General features: G+C 49.9%; 1 protein-coding gene across 1 annotated transcript in view; it reads left to right on the plus strand.

Moving 5' to 3' along the window:
• Window positions 1-16,347, plus strand: part of LOC131707011 (death domain-associated protein 6-like) — a 30,209-nt gene that overhangs the window by 6,913 nt on the left and 6,949 nt on the right. The window contains exons 3-9 of the mRNA XM_059009019.1: window positions 2,812-3,183; window positions 8,280-8,411; window positions 8,619-8,735; window positions 10,366-10,594; window positions 11,557-11,780; window positions 14,659-14,827; window positions 15,489-16,248. Of these exons, the coding sequence (XP_058865002.1) occupies window positions 2,812-3,183; window positions 8,280-8,411; window positions 8,619-8,735; window positions 10,366-10,594; window positions 11,557-11,780; window positions 14,659-14,827; window positions 15,489-16,248 (2,003 nt within the window). The remainder of the gene's footprint in view (window positions 1-2,811; window positions 3,184-8,279; window positions 8,412-8,618; window positions 8,736-10,365; window positions 10,595-11,556; window positions 11,781-14,658; window positions 14,828-15,488; window positions 16,249-16,347) is intronic.

Here is a 16,347-nt window from a genome sequence, read left to right on the forward strand (position 1 = left end):
CAAAAAGAAAACTGGACAGGATTTACTGATTGACACATAACAGCAGCCAATAACCACTCTGGGCTCTCCTCACTGATTGGTAGATATGGGCGTCCGGGGCGGGTTTAGTATCTTAGGAGATCTCAACTGATATTGTTTAGCGAGTGTCCAAAATGAATTAAAAAAAATCTACAGTTATTACTGCAGCGGATCGTGTACAGTAATTTTGCATGAAATATTCGATTTCATTAAAATATTATTGATTTGTTATCGTGGGGCCCGAATTGATAAATCATTTGATTTATTATCGTTACAAGCCTAGTACTGACTGTACTTTTGCTGTGGGCAGGTATGGTTTATGTCATTGCAGTGTGTTCCTCATAAATACGCATTCGACAACATGAGAGAACAGGAAAACAAATCTAACCCTGTACAGAAAGCTGTTGTACAGAAACGCGAGTTGTAAAATATGTCGAACAGAAATTAAATATCCTGGCAATACAAGCAGTCTTTCCACCCACTCGTGAAGCCTCAATGCCAATGTAGATTGCAGTGCTGCTGCCAGTGGATCAGAACCAAACACCAGAAACAACCGCCCGCTGCATCGGACTCCCTCACTGCCTTGTTACAACCCGGTCAACGTTCTGCAGTCTGCATTGCAGAGCACAATGGCCATGTTGTGTGAAGTAGGGTGTTTTAAAGGAGGAATAGCCCACACGATTGCATGGGTTTGTTACATGTATAAGCCAGTTGATATATTTCAGCAGTTGATCTCGCACTGTAATGTTATGCACTTGTATACATTACTACATTTGAATAAAAACAAGGCAACATGCATTCTTGATAAGCTTTATTTGTTGCAAGATCAAAATAACAAAGATAAGCACCGTTTTTGTGTTTTTGTTGTATCATGCCGCAACCCGTGTACACACCACTAGTAGCAGTGTTGACTGATCCCAGTGTAGCGGCTCCACACTGCCTCTCGAGGTGTGACAGGCACAGCAGTGTTGACTGATCCCAGTGTAGCGGCTCCACACTGCCTCTCGGGCTGTGACAGGCACAGCAGTGTTGACTGATCCCAGTGTAGCGGCTCCACACTGCCTCTCGAGGTGTGACAGGCACAGCAGTGTTGACTGATCCCAGTGTAGCGGCTCCACACTGCCTCTCGGGGTGTGACAGGCATAGCAGTGTTGACTGATCCCAGTGTAGCGGCTCCACACTGCCTCTCGGGCTGTGACAGGCACAGCAGTGTTGACTGATCCCAGTGTAGCGGCTCCACACTGCCTCTCGGGCTGTGACAGGCACAGCAGTGTTGACTGATCCCAGTGTAGCGGCTCCACACTGCCTCTCGGGCTGTGACAGGCACAGCAGTGTTGACTGATCCCAGTGTAGCGGCTCCACACTGCCTCTCGGGCTGTGACAGGCACAGCAGTGTTGACTGATCCCAGTGTAGCGGCTCCACACTGCCTCTCGGGGTGTGACAGGCACAGCAGTGTTGACTGATCCCAGTGTAGCGGCTCCACACTGCCTCTCGGGCTGTGACAGGCACAGCAGTGTTGACTGATCCCAGTGTAGCGGCTCCACACTGCCTCTCGGGGTGTGACAGGCACAGCAGTGTTGACTGATCCCAGTGTAGCGGCTCCACACTGCCTCTCGGGGTGTGACAGGCACAGCAGTGTTGACTGATCCCAGTGTAGCAGCTCCACACTGCCTCTCGGGCTGCGACAGGCACAGCAGTGTTGACTGATCCCAGTGTAGCGGCTCCACACTGCCTCTCGGGCTGTGACAGGCACAGCAGTGTTGACTGATCCCAGTGTAGCAGCTCCACACTGCCTCTCGGGCTGTGACAGGCACAGCAGTGTTGACTGATCCCAGTGTAGCGGCTCCACACTGCCTCTCGGGGTGTGACAGGCACAGCAGTGTTGACTGATCCCAGTGTAGCGGCTCCACACTGCCTCTCGGGCTGTGACAGGCACAGCAGTGTTGACTGATCCCAGTGTAGCAGCTCCACACTGCCTCTCGGGCTGTGACAGGCACAGCAGTGTTGACTGATCCCAGTGTAGCGGCTCCACACTGCCTCTCGGGGTGTGACAGGCACAGCAGTGTTGACTGATCCCAGTGTAGCGGCTCCACACTGCCTCTCGGGCTGTGACAGGCACAGCAGTGTTGACTGATCCCAGTGTAGCGGCTCCACACTGCCTCTCGGGGTGTGACAGGCACAGCAGTGTTGACTGATCCCAGTGTAGCAGCTCCACACTGCCTCTCGGGCTGCGACAGGCACAGCAGTGTTGACTGATCCCAGTGTAGCGGCTCCACACTGCCTCTCGGGCTGCGACAGGCACAGCAGTGTTGACTGATCCCAGTGCAGCGGCTCCACACTGCCTCTCGGGGTGTGACAGGCACAGCAGTGTTGACTGATCCCAGTGTAGCGCTCCACACTGCCTCTCGGGCTGTGACAGGCACAGCAGTGTTGACTGATCCCAGTGTAGCGGCTCCACACTGCCTCTCGGGGTGTGACAGGCACAGCAGTGTTGACTGATCCCAGTGTAGCGCTCCACACTGCCTCTCGGGCTGCGACAGGCAGACTCGCTAGCTCTGCTGTCTGCTTCCCTTCTCCTGGCAGGATCGTCAGTTGCTTTGAGTCAGGGAGGGATGTGCATTCTGCCATCTGACTTGGGGAATTTTTGAAAATATTTCTCCTTTAATTCAGTGTATTTGGAGCAGATCAACAGAAAGTGCATCTCTGTCTCTGTTTTAGTTTGTGGTTCTCTTCCACAGCTCTGCAGTGTTGACGTTGTCTCACCTGTCTCTTTCTTTCTCTCTGTCTCTCAGTTTGTGCAGTTCTGCTCCAGCCTCACGCCTGACCACCCCGAGGTGATCTCGTACCTGTGTTCGAAGCACAGCCAGGCCAGCGAGCAGTACCTGGGCTCTGCGGAGTTCCGTAACTCGCTGGGGCGCTGCCTGACCCACGTGCAGAGCCGGAGGAGTAAGGTGTACGTGTTCATCAACGAGCTGTGCACCGCGCTGCGTGCAAACTCAAACAAGCGCAAGCTGCAGCTGAGCCACGCCGGCATGGAGACATGTGAGCCCGCGGGACCGGCACAGGGCACAGAGGAGCAGCCAGAGCGGCAGCAGCAGCAGCAGGAGAAGCAGGAGGAGAGGGAGGAGGAGAGAGGCAAAACTGCCAAGGCATCCAAGAGACAGGTGAGGTCTGTTTTTTTTTTTTATAACTATATATATGCTGTCTCTCTCTCTCTCTCTCCTGTCTCTCTCCTCTCTCTCTCCTGTCTCTCTCCTCTCTCTCTCTCTCTCTCTCTCTCTCTCTCTCTCTCCTGTGTCTCTCTCCTCTGTTAAATTCAATAAGCTTTATTGGCGTGACAAGAATGAACAAGTTTTGCCAAAGCAACATATAACTAACATTACTAAAACATTTCCCTTTCTAACATCTTTCACCCTCCCTTTCTCCCTCTCTTCTTCCTTCTCTCTTCCCTTTCCTCTTTCACCCTCCCTTCCTCCCTCTCTTCTCCCTTCCTCTCCTTCCCTCTCACCCTCGCTTTCTCCCTTACTCTCTTTCCATCCTCCTCCCATCCTCCATCCTTCCCTCTCCCTCACTCTCAGTTGTAGCCCTGTGATGGGATTGTGTTGTGACGTGTTCACTGTGTGTCCCTCAGGCTGAGTCTCTATGTACTGGCCAGCCAGTATAGCTGTGTGTGTCCTTCCCCAGCAGGACTGACAGTCAGGCATGTTTGGGAATTTTGGGACAGCACTGCAGAATTTAGGGAAGAAAATGTCCCTCGTTTCTCTGTATTTACTGCAGTGTAATAGAAAGTGCATCCCTGTCTCGACTTCTCCCAGTTCACAGTGTCCACACAGCCTCCTGTCTCTGGGCAGCCAGGACTGTCTGTGCCGTCCTGTTTCGATGGCCAGGTGGTGGTCACTGAGTCTGTACTTGGTCAGGATCTGCCTCTGCTTTGTGTCTCTCACCCTCACCAGGTATTCTGCCAGGGTGTATTTTCTGTTTAGGGTCCGATAGCACTCCAGTTTGTTTTGTGTCTGAGTGTGTTTATCCCTCCTCTGTCATTTCAATTCAATTCAGCGGTGCTTTATTGGCATGACTAACAATTAACAGTGTTGCCAAAGCAATTACATAATGCATTACACAATATATCATGTAAACATTATGAACATTATGAAAATAAATACAAATACATTGTTAATTGAAAAAAATAAGTAAAATAAATAAAAATAATAAATCAATTGAATAAAGTCAGAGTGAAAATTCTAAATGAATAGCTAGCAAATGGAATAATGGTGAAGGTAGAAATCTTGGTAAAATAATAAATAACATAACCATGATCATAGGTAAATAAAATGTAACACTGAACCCTGGTTAACCCCCCCGATGCAGTGCAGAGCACTCACTGCGTGTCCCTCAGGCTGGGACAGGCTCCTACATGTTGAGCAGCCAGTGTGGCTGTGTGTCCCTCTCCCAGGAGGACAACCAGCTTCTCTGGATCTGTCATGTGTGAGAAGTGGGAGAGGGAGGTCATTATTTTTCTTAAGAATATGTCCCTTGTTGAGGAGTATTTCTCACAGTGTAGGAGAAAGTGCATCTCTGTCTCGACCTCTCCTGTCTCGCAGTGACCACACAGTCTGTCTCCTCTGGGCAGCCAGGATGTTTTGTGCTGGCCGATTTCGATGGCCAGACTGTGGTCACTGAGCCTGTCCTTGGTCAGGATCTGCCTGTGCTTTGTATCTCATTTTCCCAATGTTTCAGATAGGAGTTTTTGCTTTTTTTTAAATAATTTGGTTGACTCTGGTTGGCAGTGAGTTGGCAGTGCTGTCCTGAAGCTGGTTGGTGTTAGTGTGGGTTGTTGCAGTGAGCTTCAGGACCGGCTGGCTGAGGGGACTCTTTTCTGGGCTGAGCTCTTGGGTTTGCTGGGTCACTTTTCCTGAGATGCATCCTGAATTTCAGTGCTCTTTTCTGTATGGAGATGAGCAGTGGATAGTGGTCTAATTCAGCCCTGCATGCACGGTTTGGAGTTTTACATTGGACCTGTAATATTATTTTGCTGAATTCAGCATGCAGGGTTTCTATTGGATGTTTATCCCATTTATTTGTAATCCTGTTGACTGATTGGACCCCGCACCTTCCTTCCGTATAGCGCAATGGGCTGGATTACACTGTCCAGATATTTTTAACCAGATTCTAATCGGTATGTTTAATTTGTGTAGCCTCCTTTTGATGTTATAAAAAGCTCTGCATGCTTTTTCTTTGAATGCCTTCACTGCTAGGTTAAAGCTCCCTGACGCATTGATGGTCAGGCCCAGGTAGTTATAATGTGTGGTGTGTTTTAGGGTGGTGTTGCCTAGAGTGAAGTGGTACCTGCTTCTGTGAGATCTGACCTTTTTCTGATTTTTAGGCCTAGATGTGTGCAGTGTGCTAAAGTGTTTTTGCCCAGGGTGAAGTGGTACTTATTTCCCTGAGATCTGGCTTTCTTCTGGCTTTATTCATGTTTACTGCCAGGGCCCAGGTCTGACAGTACTGCTCTAGCAGTGACAGGCTCTGCTGAAGATCCTGCTCTGTGGGTGACAACAGGACCAGGTTATCTGCATAGAGCAGGAATTTGATTTCTTTGTCATGTAGAATGAGTCCAGGTGCTGCAGACTGCTCCAGCACTGTGGCCAGCTGATTGATGTAGATGTTGAACAGTGTTGGACTCAGACTGCAGCCCTGTCTCACCCCACGCCCCTGTGTGAAGAATTATGTTCTTTTGTTACCAATTTTAACACTATTTTCTGAGTACGTAGATTTTATGATGTCATAGACTTTACCCCCTACACCACTTTGAAGACGTTTATTAAAGAGTCCTTCGTGCCAAATTGAATCAAATGCCTTTTTAAAATCTATAAGCAGGCGAATATTTTTCCTTTATTAGTTTGGTGGACATGTTTATTTATTAGTGTATGTAGGGTGTAAACATGATCAGAAGTGCTGTGTTTTGGTAGTCTCTCTCCACTCTCCTCTCGGTCTCTCTCCTCTCTCCTCAGTCACTCTCTCCTCTCTGCCTCTCTCCTGTCACAGTATCTCTGCCTCTCACAGTCTCTCTCTGTCTCTCTGCCTTTCTCCTCTCTCCTTAGTCTCTCTCCTCTCTCCTCAGTCTCTCTCCTCTCACATTCTCGCTTCTCTCTCCTCTCACATTCTCGCTTCTCTCTCCTCTCACAGTCTCGCTTCTCTCTCCTCTCACAGTCTCGCTTCTCTCTCCTCTCACAGTCTCGCTCCTCTCTCCTCTCACCGTCTCGCTCCTCGCTCCTCTCACCGTCTCGCTCCTCTCTCCTCTCTCAGTCTCGCTCCTCGCTCCTCTCACCGTCTCGCTCCTCTCTCCTCTCACAGTCTCGCTTCTCTCTCCTCTCACATTCTCGCTTCTCTCTCCTCTCACAGTCTCGCTCCTCTCTCCTCTCACAGTCTCGCGTCTCTCTCCTCTCACAGTTTCGTGTCTCTCTCCTCTCAGTCTCTCTCCTCTCACAGTCTCGCTCCTCTCTCCTCTCACAGTCTCGCTCCTCTCTCCTCTCACAGTCTCGCGTCTCTCTCCTCTCACAGTTTCGTGTCTCTCTCCTCTCAGTCTCTCTCCTCTCACAGTCTCGCTCCTCTCTCCTCTCACAGTCTCGCTCCTCTCTCCTCTCACATTCTCGCTTCTCTCTCCTCTCACAGTCTCGCTCCTCTCTCCTCTCACAGTCTCGCGTCTCTCTCCTCTCACAGTTTCGTGTCTCTCTCCTCTCAGTCTCTCTCCTCTCACAGTCTCGCTCCTCTCTCCTCTCACAGTCTCGCTCCTCTCTCCTCTCACATTCTCGCTTCTCTCTCCTCTCACAGTCTCGCTCCTCTCTCCTCTCACAGTCTCGCTCCTCGCTCCTCTCACAGTCTCGCTCCTCGCTCCTCTCACAGTCTCGCTCCTCGCTCCTCTCACAGTCTCGCTCCTCGCTCCTCTCACAGTCTCGCTCCTCTCTCCTCTCACAGTCTCGCTCCTCTCTCCTCTCACAGTCTCGCGTCTCTCTCCTCTCACAGTTTCGTGTCTCTCTCCTCTCAGTCTCTCTCCTCTCACAGTCTCGCTCCTCTCTCCTCTCACAGTCTCGCTCCTCTCTCCTCTCACAGTCTCGCTCCTCTCTCCTCTCACAGTCTCTCTCCTCTCACAGTCTCGCTCCTCTCTCCTCTCACAGTCTCGCTCCTCTCTCCTCTCACAGCTTCGCTCCTCTCTCCTCTCCCAGTCTCGCTCCTCTCTCCTCTCACAGTCTCGCTCCTCTCTCCTCTCAGTCTCGCTCCTCTCTCCTCTCTCAGTCTCTCTCCTCTCACAGTCTCGCTCCTCTCTCCTCTCACAGTCTCGCTCCTCTCTCCTCTCACAGTCTCGCTCCTCTCTCCTCTCACAGTCTCGCTCCTCTCTCCTCTCAGTCTCGCTCCTCTCTCCTCTCTCAGTCTCTCTCCTCTCACAGTCTCGCTCCTCTCTCCTCTCACAGTCTCGCTCCTCTCTCCTCTCTCAGTCTCGCTCCTCTCTCCTCTCTGTCTCTCTCCTCTCACAGTCTCGCTCCTCTCTCCTCTCACAGTCTCGCTCCTCTCTCCTCTCTCAGTCTCGCTCCTCTCTCCTCTCTGTCTCGCTCCTCTCACAGTCTCGCTCCTCTCTCCTCTCCCAGTCTCGCTCCTCTCTCCTCTCACAGTCTCGCTCCTCTCTCCTCTCAGTCTCGCTCCTCTCTCCTCTCTCAGTCTCTCTCCTCTCACAGTCTCGCTCCTCTCTCTTCTCACAGTCTCGCTCCTCTCTCCTCTCACAGTCTCGCTCCTCTCTCCTCTCACAGTCTCGCTCCTCTCTCCTCTCACAGCCTCGCTCCTCTCTCCTCTCACAGCCTCGCTCCTCTCTCCTCTCACAGTCTCGCTCCTCTCTCCTCTCACAGTCTCGCTCCTCTCTCCTCTCACAGTCTCGCTCCTCTCTCCTCTCACAGTCTCGCTCCTCTCTCCTCTCACAGTCTCGCTCCTCTCTCCTCTCACAGTCTCGCTCCTCTCTCCTCTCACAGCCTCGCTCCTCTCTCCTCTCACAGTCTCGCTCCTCTCTCCTCTCACAGTCTCGCTCCTCTCTCCTCTCACAGTCTCGCTCCTCTCTCCTCTCACAGTCTCGCTCCTCTCTCCTCTCACAGTCTCGCTCCTCTCTCCTCTCACAGTCTCGCTCCTCTCTCCTCTCACAGTCTCGCTCCTCTCTCCTCTCACAGTCTCGCTCCTCTCTCCTCTCACAGTCTCGCTCCTCTCTCCTCTCTCTCAGATTCGGTACCTGGAGAGCCTATTGAAGGTGTACTCTGATGAGATCCAGAAGCTGCAGGAGAAGGAGCTGGGATTGGAGGATCTGGAGGACGAGGACTCTGGCTACATCCAGGAGCACCGGCTGAAGCGCAAGGTGATCACCGGGGTGACGCCGGCAACATTATCATTAGCATTGCAAATCCGTTCTCTTACATCCTATTAGCTTTATTAACATGATCATTGGTTCTTGATTAGAATCTCTAAGCTGAAGGGCTGCTCAGTGTGTTGGTTATTGGTTATCTGTTGATTTGGGTGATATGTATTGAGTATTGATTGACTGTTGGTTATTGGTTGGGTTCAGATGATGAAGATCTATGAGAAGCTGTGTGAGCTGAAGGGCTGCTCCTCTCAGACGGGCCGGGTGATTGAGCAGAGAATCCAGTACAGCGGAACACGCTACCCAGAGATCAACAAGAGGGTGAGACCCAGAGACACACACACGCACACACACACACACCCACCCGCTACCCAGAGATCAGCAAGAGGGTGAGACACAGAGACACACACACACACACCCCCCCGCTACCCAGAGATCAACAAGAGGGTGAGACCCAGAGACACACACACACACCCCCCCCCCCCCCCCCCCGCTACCCAGAGATCAACAAGAGGGTGAGACTCAGAGAAACACACACACACACACACACCCCCACTACCCAGAGATCAACAAGAGGGTGAGACCCAGAGAAACACACACACACACACACACACACGCTACCCAGAGATCAACAAGAGGGTGAGACACAGAGACACACACACACACACACACACACACACCCGCTACCCAGAGATCAACAAGAGGGTGAGACACACACACACGCTACCCAGAGATCAACAAGCGGGTGAGACAGAGAGAGAGACACACACACACACACACACCCGCTACCCAGAGATCAACAAGAGGGTGAGACACAGAGAGAGACACACACACACACACACCTGCTACCCAGAGATCAACAAGAGGGTGAGACAGAGAGAGAGAGAGACACACACACACACACACACACACACGCTACCCAGAGATCAACAAGAGGGTGAGACACAGAGAAACACACACACACACACACACACACACACACACACACACCCGCTACCCGGAGATCAACAAAAGGGTGAGACACAGAGAGAAACACACACACACACACAGACACACACTCATTAACCAGAGATCAACAAGAGAGTGAGAGACAGAGAGTGAGAGACAGCTCCTGTTTCATGTGCTGTGTTTCTGGCTCCTGTTTCATGTGCTGTGTTTCTGGCTCCTGTTTCATGTGCAGTGTTTCTGGCTCCTGTTTCATGTGCTGTGTTTCTGGCTCCTGTTTGATGCGCTGTGTTTCTGGCTCCTGTTTGATGCGCTGTGTTTCTGGCTCCTGTTTGATGCGCTGTGTTTCTGGCTCCTGTTTGATGCGCTGTGTTTCTGGCTCCTGTTTGATGCGCGGTGTTTCTGGCTCCTGTTTGATGCGCGGTGTTTCTGGCTCCTGTTTCATGTGCTGTGTTTCTGGCTCCTGTTTCATGTGCTGTGTTTCTGGTTCCTGTTTGATGCGCTGTGTTTCTGGCTCCTGTTTGATGCGCTGTGTTTCTGGCTCCTGTTTGATGTGCTGTGTTTCTGGCTCCTGTTTGATGCGCTGTGTTTCTGGCTCCTGTTTGATGCGCTGTGTTTCTGGCTCCTGTTTGATGTGCTGTGTTTCTGGCTCCTGTTTCATGTGCTGTGTTTCTGGCTCCTGTTTCATGTGCTGTGTTTCTGGCTCCTGTTTGATGCGCTGTGTTTCTGGCTCCTGTTTGATGTGCTGTGTTTCTGGCTCCTGTTTCATGTGCTGTGTTTCTGGCTTCTGTTTCATGCGTTGTGTTTCTGGCTCCTGTTTGATGCGTTGTGTTTCTGGCTCCTGTTTGATGCGCTGTGTTTCTGGCTCCTGTTTGATGCGCTGTGTTTCTGGCTCCTGTTTCATGTGCTGTGTTTCTGGCTCCTGTTTGATGCGCTGTGTTTCTGGCTCCTGTTTGATGCGCTGTGTTTCTGGCTCCTGTTTGATGCGCTGTGTTTCTGGTGTCAGGTGGAGCGCTTCATCAATAACCCGCAGAACGACACCTTCCCGGACTACACGGATATCCTGCGCGTGATGACGAGAGCCAATGAGAAGCATCAGCTGGGGCTCGGCAGGAAGCAGCTGCAGAGTCTGGCCCAGGACGCCTTCCGGGACGTGGGGAACAGACTGCAGGAGCGCCGACACCTCGACCTGGTCTACAACTTTGGGAGCCACCTGACCGACCAGTACAGCAGCCGTGAGTAAAGACAGAGGAGACACACACACTGAGCCACCTCACCAATGAGTACAGAGAGAGGAGACACACACACACTGAGCCACCTCACCAATGAGTACAGAGAGAGGAGACACACACACACACACACACACACACACTGAGCCACCTCACCAACGAGTACAGAGAGAGGAGACACACACACACACACACACACACTGAGCCACCTCACCAACGAGTACAGAGAGAGGAGACACACACACACACTGAGCCACCTCACCAACGAGTACAGAGAGAGGAGACACACACACACACACACACACACACACCGAGCCACCTCACCAACGAGTACAGAGAGAGGAGACACACACACACACTGAGCCAGCTCACCAACGAGTACAGAGAGAGGAGACACACACACACACACGCACTGAGCCACCTCACCAACGAGTACAGAGAGAGGAGACACACACTCACACACACACACACACACACTGAGCCACCTCACCAATGAGTACAGAGAGAGGAGACACACACACACTGAGCCACCTCACCAACGAGTACAGAGAGAGGAGACACACACACACACACACTGAGCCACCTCACCAACGAGTACAGAGAGAGGAGACACACACACACACATACACACACACACTGAGCCACCTCACCAACGAGTACAGAGAGAGGAGACACACTGAGATAGGAGAGTACAGAGAGAGGGGAGAGACACTGAGATAGGAGTTCAGGGAGAGAAGTGAACAGAGAGAGGAGAGACATAGATAGAGACACTGAGGTAGGAGAGTGCAGAGAGAGAGGAGAGACACTCACTGAGATTGTGATTAAAGCACAGCTCATTGTAGTTCACCGAGTGTGTCTCTTATTAGGCATAATGCAGGTGATGGGTCTGATGGGCTACTTGTATCAGGATACAATATAATACATTTCAGTGACATCACTCTCTCCCTTTCTTTGTGTGATCCAATCAGGGGCAGACCCCGCCCTCTCAGACCCCGCCCTCTCGAAGAAGCTGCATTCCAATAGGGCGCTGGCACTGACCAGCATAGACCAGGTCATCACGAAATACGCGGCGCTTCAGGACGAGATGGAGGAGCAGGAGAGGAAGAGGAGGATCGAGAGAGAGAAAGAGAAGAAGGAGAAGGAGGGAGACGTAGACGGAGAGGAAGAGGGAGAGGGGACCAGCAGGGCACAGGTAAAGCGGAGACACACAGATATATGTACAGTGGTTTGCAGACGTATTCACCCCCTACCAATAATGTCACATTTTGTTGAATTACAAATAATGTATGCACAGTTTTTCAAACAAACTTTTTTTTATTCAAAGCTGTAGTGGTTAAACTGAACACTGTTATATGAGGAGGAGGTTAAATGTCAGCAAAACTTGCAAAGAAAATGTACAAAATGAAATTTACTGGTTGCATAAGTATTCAGCCCCTTAAGTCAGTACTTGGTAGAAGCACCTTTTGCAGCAATTACTGCTATGAGTCTTTTTGGATGGGTCTCTGCTAGCTTTGCACAGCAGGATGGTGACATTTTTGCCCATTTTTCATGGGAAAATTACTCCAGTTCTGATAAGTTTGTTGGGGATCGTCGATGGACTGCAATCTTCAAGTCTCGCCATAAATTTTCGATTGGATTCAAGTCAGAACTTTGACTGGGCCACTCAAGAACATGAATTCACTTCTTGTTCAACCACTTCAGTGTGGCTTTGGCTGTGTGCTCTGGGTCATTGTCCTGCTGAAATGTGAATTTCCTCCCCAGTTTCAGTGTCTTGGCTGACTCAAACAGGTTTTCCTCAAGGATTCGCCTGTACTTTGCACCATCCCCTCCCCTCTATCCTGACAAGCTTCCCAGTCCCTGCTGAAGAGAATCATCCCCATAACATGATGCTGCCACCAGCATGCTTGACAGTTGGGATGGTGTTGACTGGGTGATGTGCAGTGTTGGGCTTGGAATTTAGACTGAAAAGTTCATTTTTTGTCTCGTCTGACCACAAAACCTTTTTCCACATGTCTGCAGTATCATCTACATGCTTTTTCGCAAACTCCATATGTGCTTTAAGATGAGGCTTTTTGAGTAATGGCTTCTTTCTGTAGGGTTTGTGTAGGGACCGGCTTATTGTTGATGTGTGAACACTGACTCCCATCTCAGACACAGAACTTTGCATATCTCTCATGGTCATTGTTGGCTTCAGAGTGACATCCCAAACCAGTTTCCTGCTTGCCCGGCTGCTCAGTTTGGGAGGGCGACCTGATCTGGGTAGTGTCTGGGTGGTATGATGCATCTTCCACTTCTTAGTGATGGACTTCACTGTGCTGAGAGGGATAATCAGGGTCATTTTCTTGTACCCTTCTCCTGCTCTGTGCCTCTCTACCACTTTATCCCTGACTTGTTTCGAAAGCTCCTTAGTCTTCATGGTTGCTTTGTTGGATCATAATGTGAGTTGCAGCTTGAAAGTCTTTATATACCTGAGGGAAATTATCTAGAAGTTAAACCACTCTGATTACACACAGGCTGAAACCATTTCACTAATGTTGTGACCTTTCAAACAAATCATTTGCACCTGAGCTCATTTAGGGCTGCAGTAGCAAAGAGGTTGAATACTTATGCAACTGAGATGAATCTGTTTCTCTGTAAATCTTACTTATTTATATTCTATATGCATTTTTTTAACTTTATCAGTGTGGAGTAGTTTGTGTAGATTCTACATGTAAAGTCTAATTTGAAAGCGTCGTGGAGTACGCTCAGGTGCCAACAAAATGTGAAAACTTTGCAGGGGGGTGAATACTTCTGCAAACCACTGTGTGTGTGTGTGTGTGTGTGTGTATATATATATATATATATATATATATATATATATATATATATTGTGAATGAACTCACCCACTCGCGGGTTCGTTGCCCCTTTAAAAATTGACCCAGCACACAAGAAATGGATTTTTAAGCGCTGGTGCGCTAGTTTTAATAAACACCAAAATAAACAAAATACAAAACAAACACCTAGCTCTTTATGAGCACTAACTAAACAAACAGGAACACCCTGACTACGAGTGGGACAGCTAAGCTGTTTCCCCACCAAACAGAAAACAAAACACACAGGTTTACTACAGCACACTTTACCTCAAGACTGCTGGGAAGCAGAGTACCTCTTTCTGCCTCCTTCTACTCAGCAGCCCTGAGCAAACTAGCTGCCTCTCTTAAATACCCTGCACCTTGTACTAATTTAACAATGGCTACCAGGTGCAGGGGATAATTATTAATAAAACAATTAACAAATCAAATAAATCAGGACAAATGTGCATTATTATTATTATTATTTATTTCTTAGCAGACACCCTTATCCAGGGCGACTTATAATTGTTACACAAGATATCACATTATTTTTACATACAATTCCCCATTTATACAGTTGGGTTTTTACTGGAGCAATCTAGGTAAAGTACCTTGCTCAAGAGTACAGCAGCAGTGTCCCCCACCTGGGATTGAACCCACGACCCTCCGGTCAAGAGTCCAGAGCCCTAACCACTACTCCACACTGCTGCATTCCACACATGTTTTTACTGCAGAGAGGTTTTAACCCCCTCCCTGCTGTCTCACAATATACATACACACACACGGGTATGTTGATTTTTGGTCAGGGCATTCTTTGGTGGGGGGGCAGGTAGTATCGAGGCCCCCTGGATTGTAGCTGGGCAGATCCTCAGTGGCTCAGAGTGATCAGCGTTTTCAGTAAATATAAATACCAGGATATTTATCAGAGCTGCAGTCTGGTTATAGCAATAGTTGACCTATATAAAGGTCAAAAGGGTTGACCTAGTTGCATCTTTAAAAGAGCACATTGTGTGTTTGGTGTCTGGCGCTCCATTCGTAACGCTGTGCTGTTAGCGCACTCTGTTTTAAAACTACAGTGCACTATAATAAGTGTTTAAAGTTCGAGGACGTCATTTCCATGTTCACGGATCTGAACCGGGACTGCAATTCATCCGTCTGAAACCGCGCGCTTCACAACCCCTTCACGTTCCGAGCCCTACGAGGGTTCCAATTCATTTCGATTTTTATTTTCACCGCAGGATGAAACACCGTCGATGAGTAAAGAAGAGAGAGGAGAGGGGGATGAGGATGAGGAGGAGGAGGAAGAAGAGGAGGAGGAGGAGGACGACGAAGAGGAAGAGTTCTCCTCAGACCCTGATATTGAGGAGGAGCTGGAGAGGAGTCGGGCAGCGGAGGGAGAGGGGGCCGGTGAGAGACACTCGCACACTCCATCGGCCTGTTTGAAGTTTTAAACTTTCTCAGCAGCATGAGGTTTTTTCTTCTAAACGTCGCAGTGTATCCAGATCACACTCCCCTGCTGGTGAAATTGTTGCAGGAGGAGGGAGCGATCCTTGGAAGAGAAATCCTCTTTCTGCGACGTTTAGAAGAAAAAAAAACTCTCTGAGTAAAAGTTTTAAAAAAGTAATTCCCTAGTTGATTAATCTAGAAGTTGTGAATATAAATTTCAAAACTGTCAGGATTTTGTTGATAAAAAGTGCTGTGTTGTGCTGTGGGACAGAGCAAAGTCAAAGTCATGTGTTGAATTAAGAAATACTGCAAAAAGCAATTCAGAGACTGGGAAGTCTTTCTCTGTGTCTTCAGACGCATGTCGCTGATGTTATGCACTTGATAAAACGAGTCGATCAGTTCGTTTCAGTGTGTAAAGAGCGCACCCTTAAAATATGATAAGAGTTTGAATTTGTTTTGGCAAAGTTCAAATGTTGCTCCTTTCATTTTCTTTGGAGCAGTGTGCTTTGCTTCATTGAGGGGGTTGTGAAGCGCTGGGCTGGGTGCAGGAGGGCGCTGGTTTCGGAGCTTCTTCCTGGTTTGTTTGTTTGTTTATTTATTGCATTTATTTTTCACCCCTCAGATGAAGAGAAGGCCGAGGGGATTGACCAGGACCGGCTCACGGCCAAAGAGGGCGGGATTTCCTGTTCCGAGGAGGAAGGAGAGAACAACGGGGAGGAAGTGGGAGAGGACAGCCAATCGGAGAAGAGCCGGGACGAGGACAGGACATCGGAGACACACAAAACTACAAGTGACACACAAACACTAATAGGGAAGGCAGCTGCCACGGGAAGCCCCTCCCCTCCAGCCAGTCCCAGCCAATCGGGTACTCAGGAGGTCAAACAGGAAGTGGGCGACTCCCCTAGTGATGACATCATGGAGGTGGAACAGAAAACTGCCAATCGGAACTCTCCTCTATCTCTCTGCTCGGTCAATGAGTCCCCACCCCTGTCTTCCTCAGGATCAGCCATTCAGAGCACAGGGCTGTCTCCCAAAGCCAATGAGAAGTCTCTGTGTGGGTCGCTGCTGTCCTGTCAGGGAGACTCGCGGTCCTCTCTCTCCTCCAGAGCAGACTCTCCCGTCCTCCCCGACGTTTTAATCTCCAGTAACCTTGACAACGCACCCCGGTCCCCCTCCCCTCCCCTGTCAGCCAATCTCGGCTCTCCCCTGCTTGTCTGCTCCCAGGCGTCCAATCACAGCTCCTCGGGGGAGGTACACACAGACACCACAGCCAATCACGGCTCCAGCAGGAGTGTGAAGAGGAAGCGGGGTTCCTCACCGCCCAATAGGAAACAAGGGATGAATGGGAGATCAAGGGACACCAAGAAGGCGCCAGTGGACAGGTGAGAGGTTAGGAGGCGATGCTGGAGAGCGTTCATTGCTCCCCGAGTGTTATACTGGTTAGACTGGCACACTCCTTATGAGGTTAGCTCATTGCTGAG

Source organism: Acipenser ruthenus, chromosome 38 (genome assembly GCF_902713425.1).
Source record: "Acipenser ruthenus chromosome 38, fAciRut3.2 maternal haplotype, whole genome shotgun sequence".
Lineage (NCBI taxonomy): Eukaryota > Metazoa > Chordata > Actinopteri > Acipenseriformes > Acipenseridae > Acipenser > Acipenser ruthenus.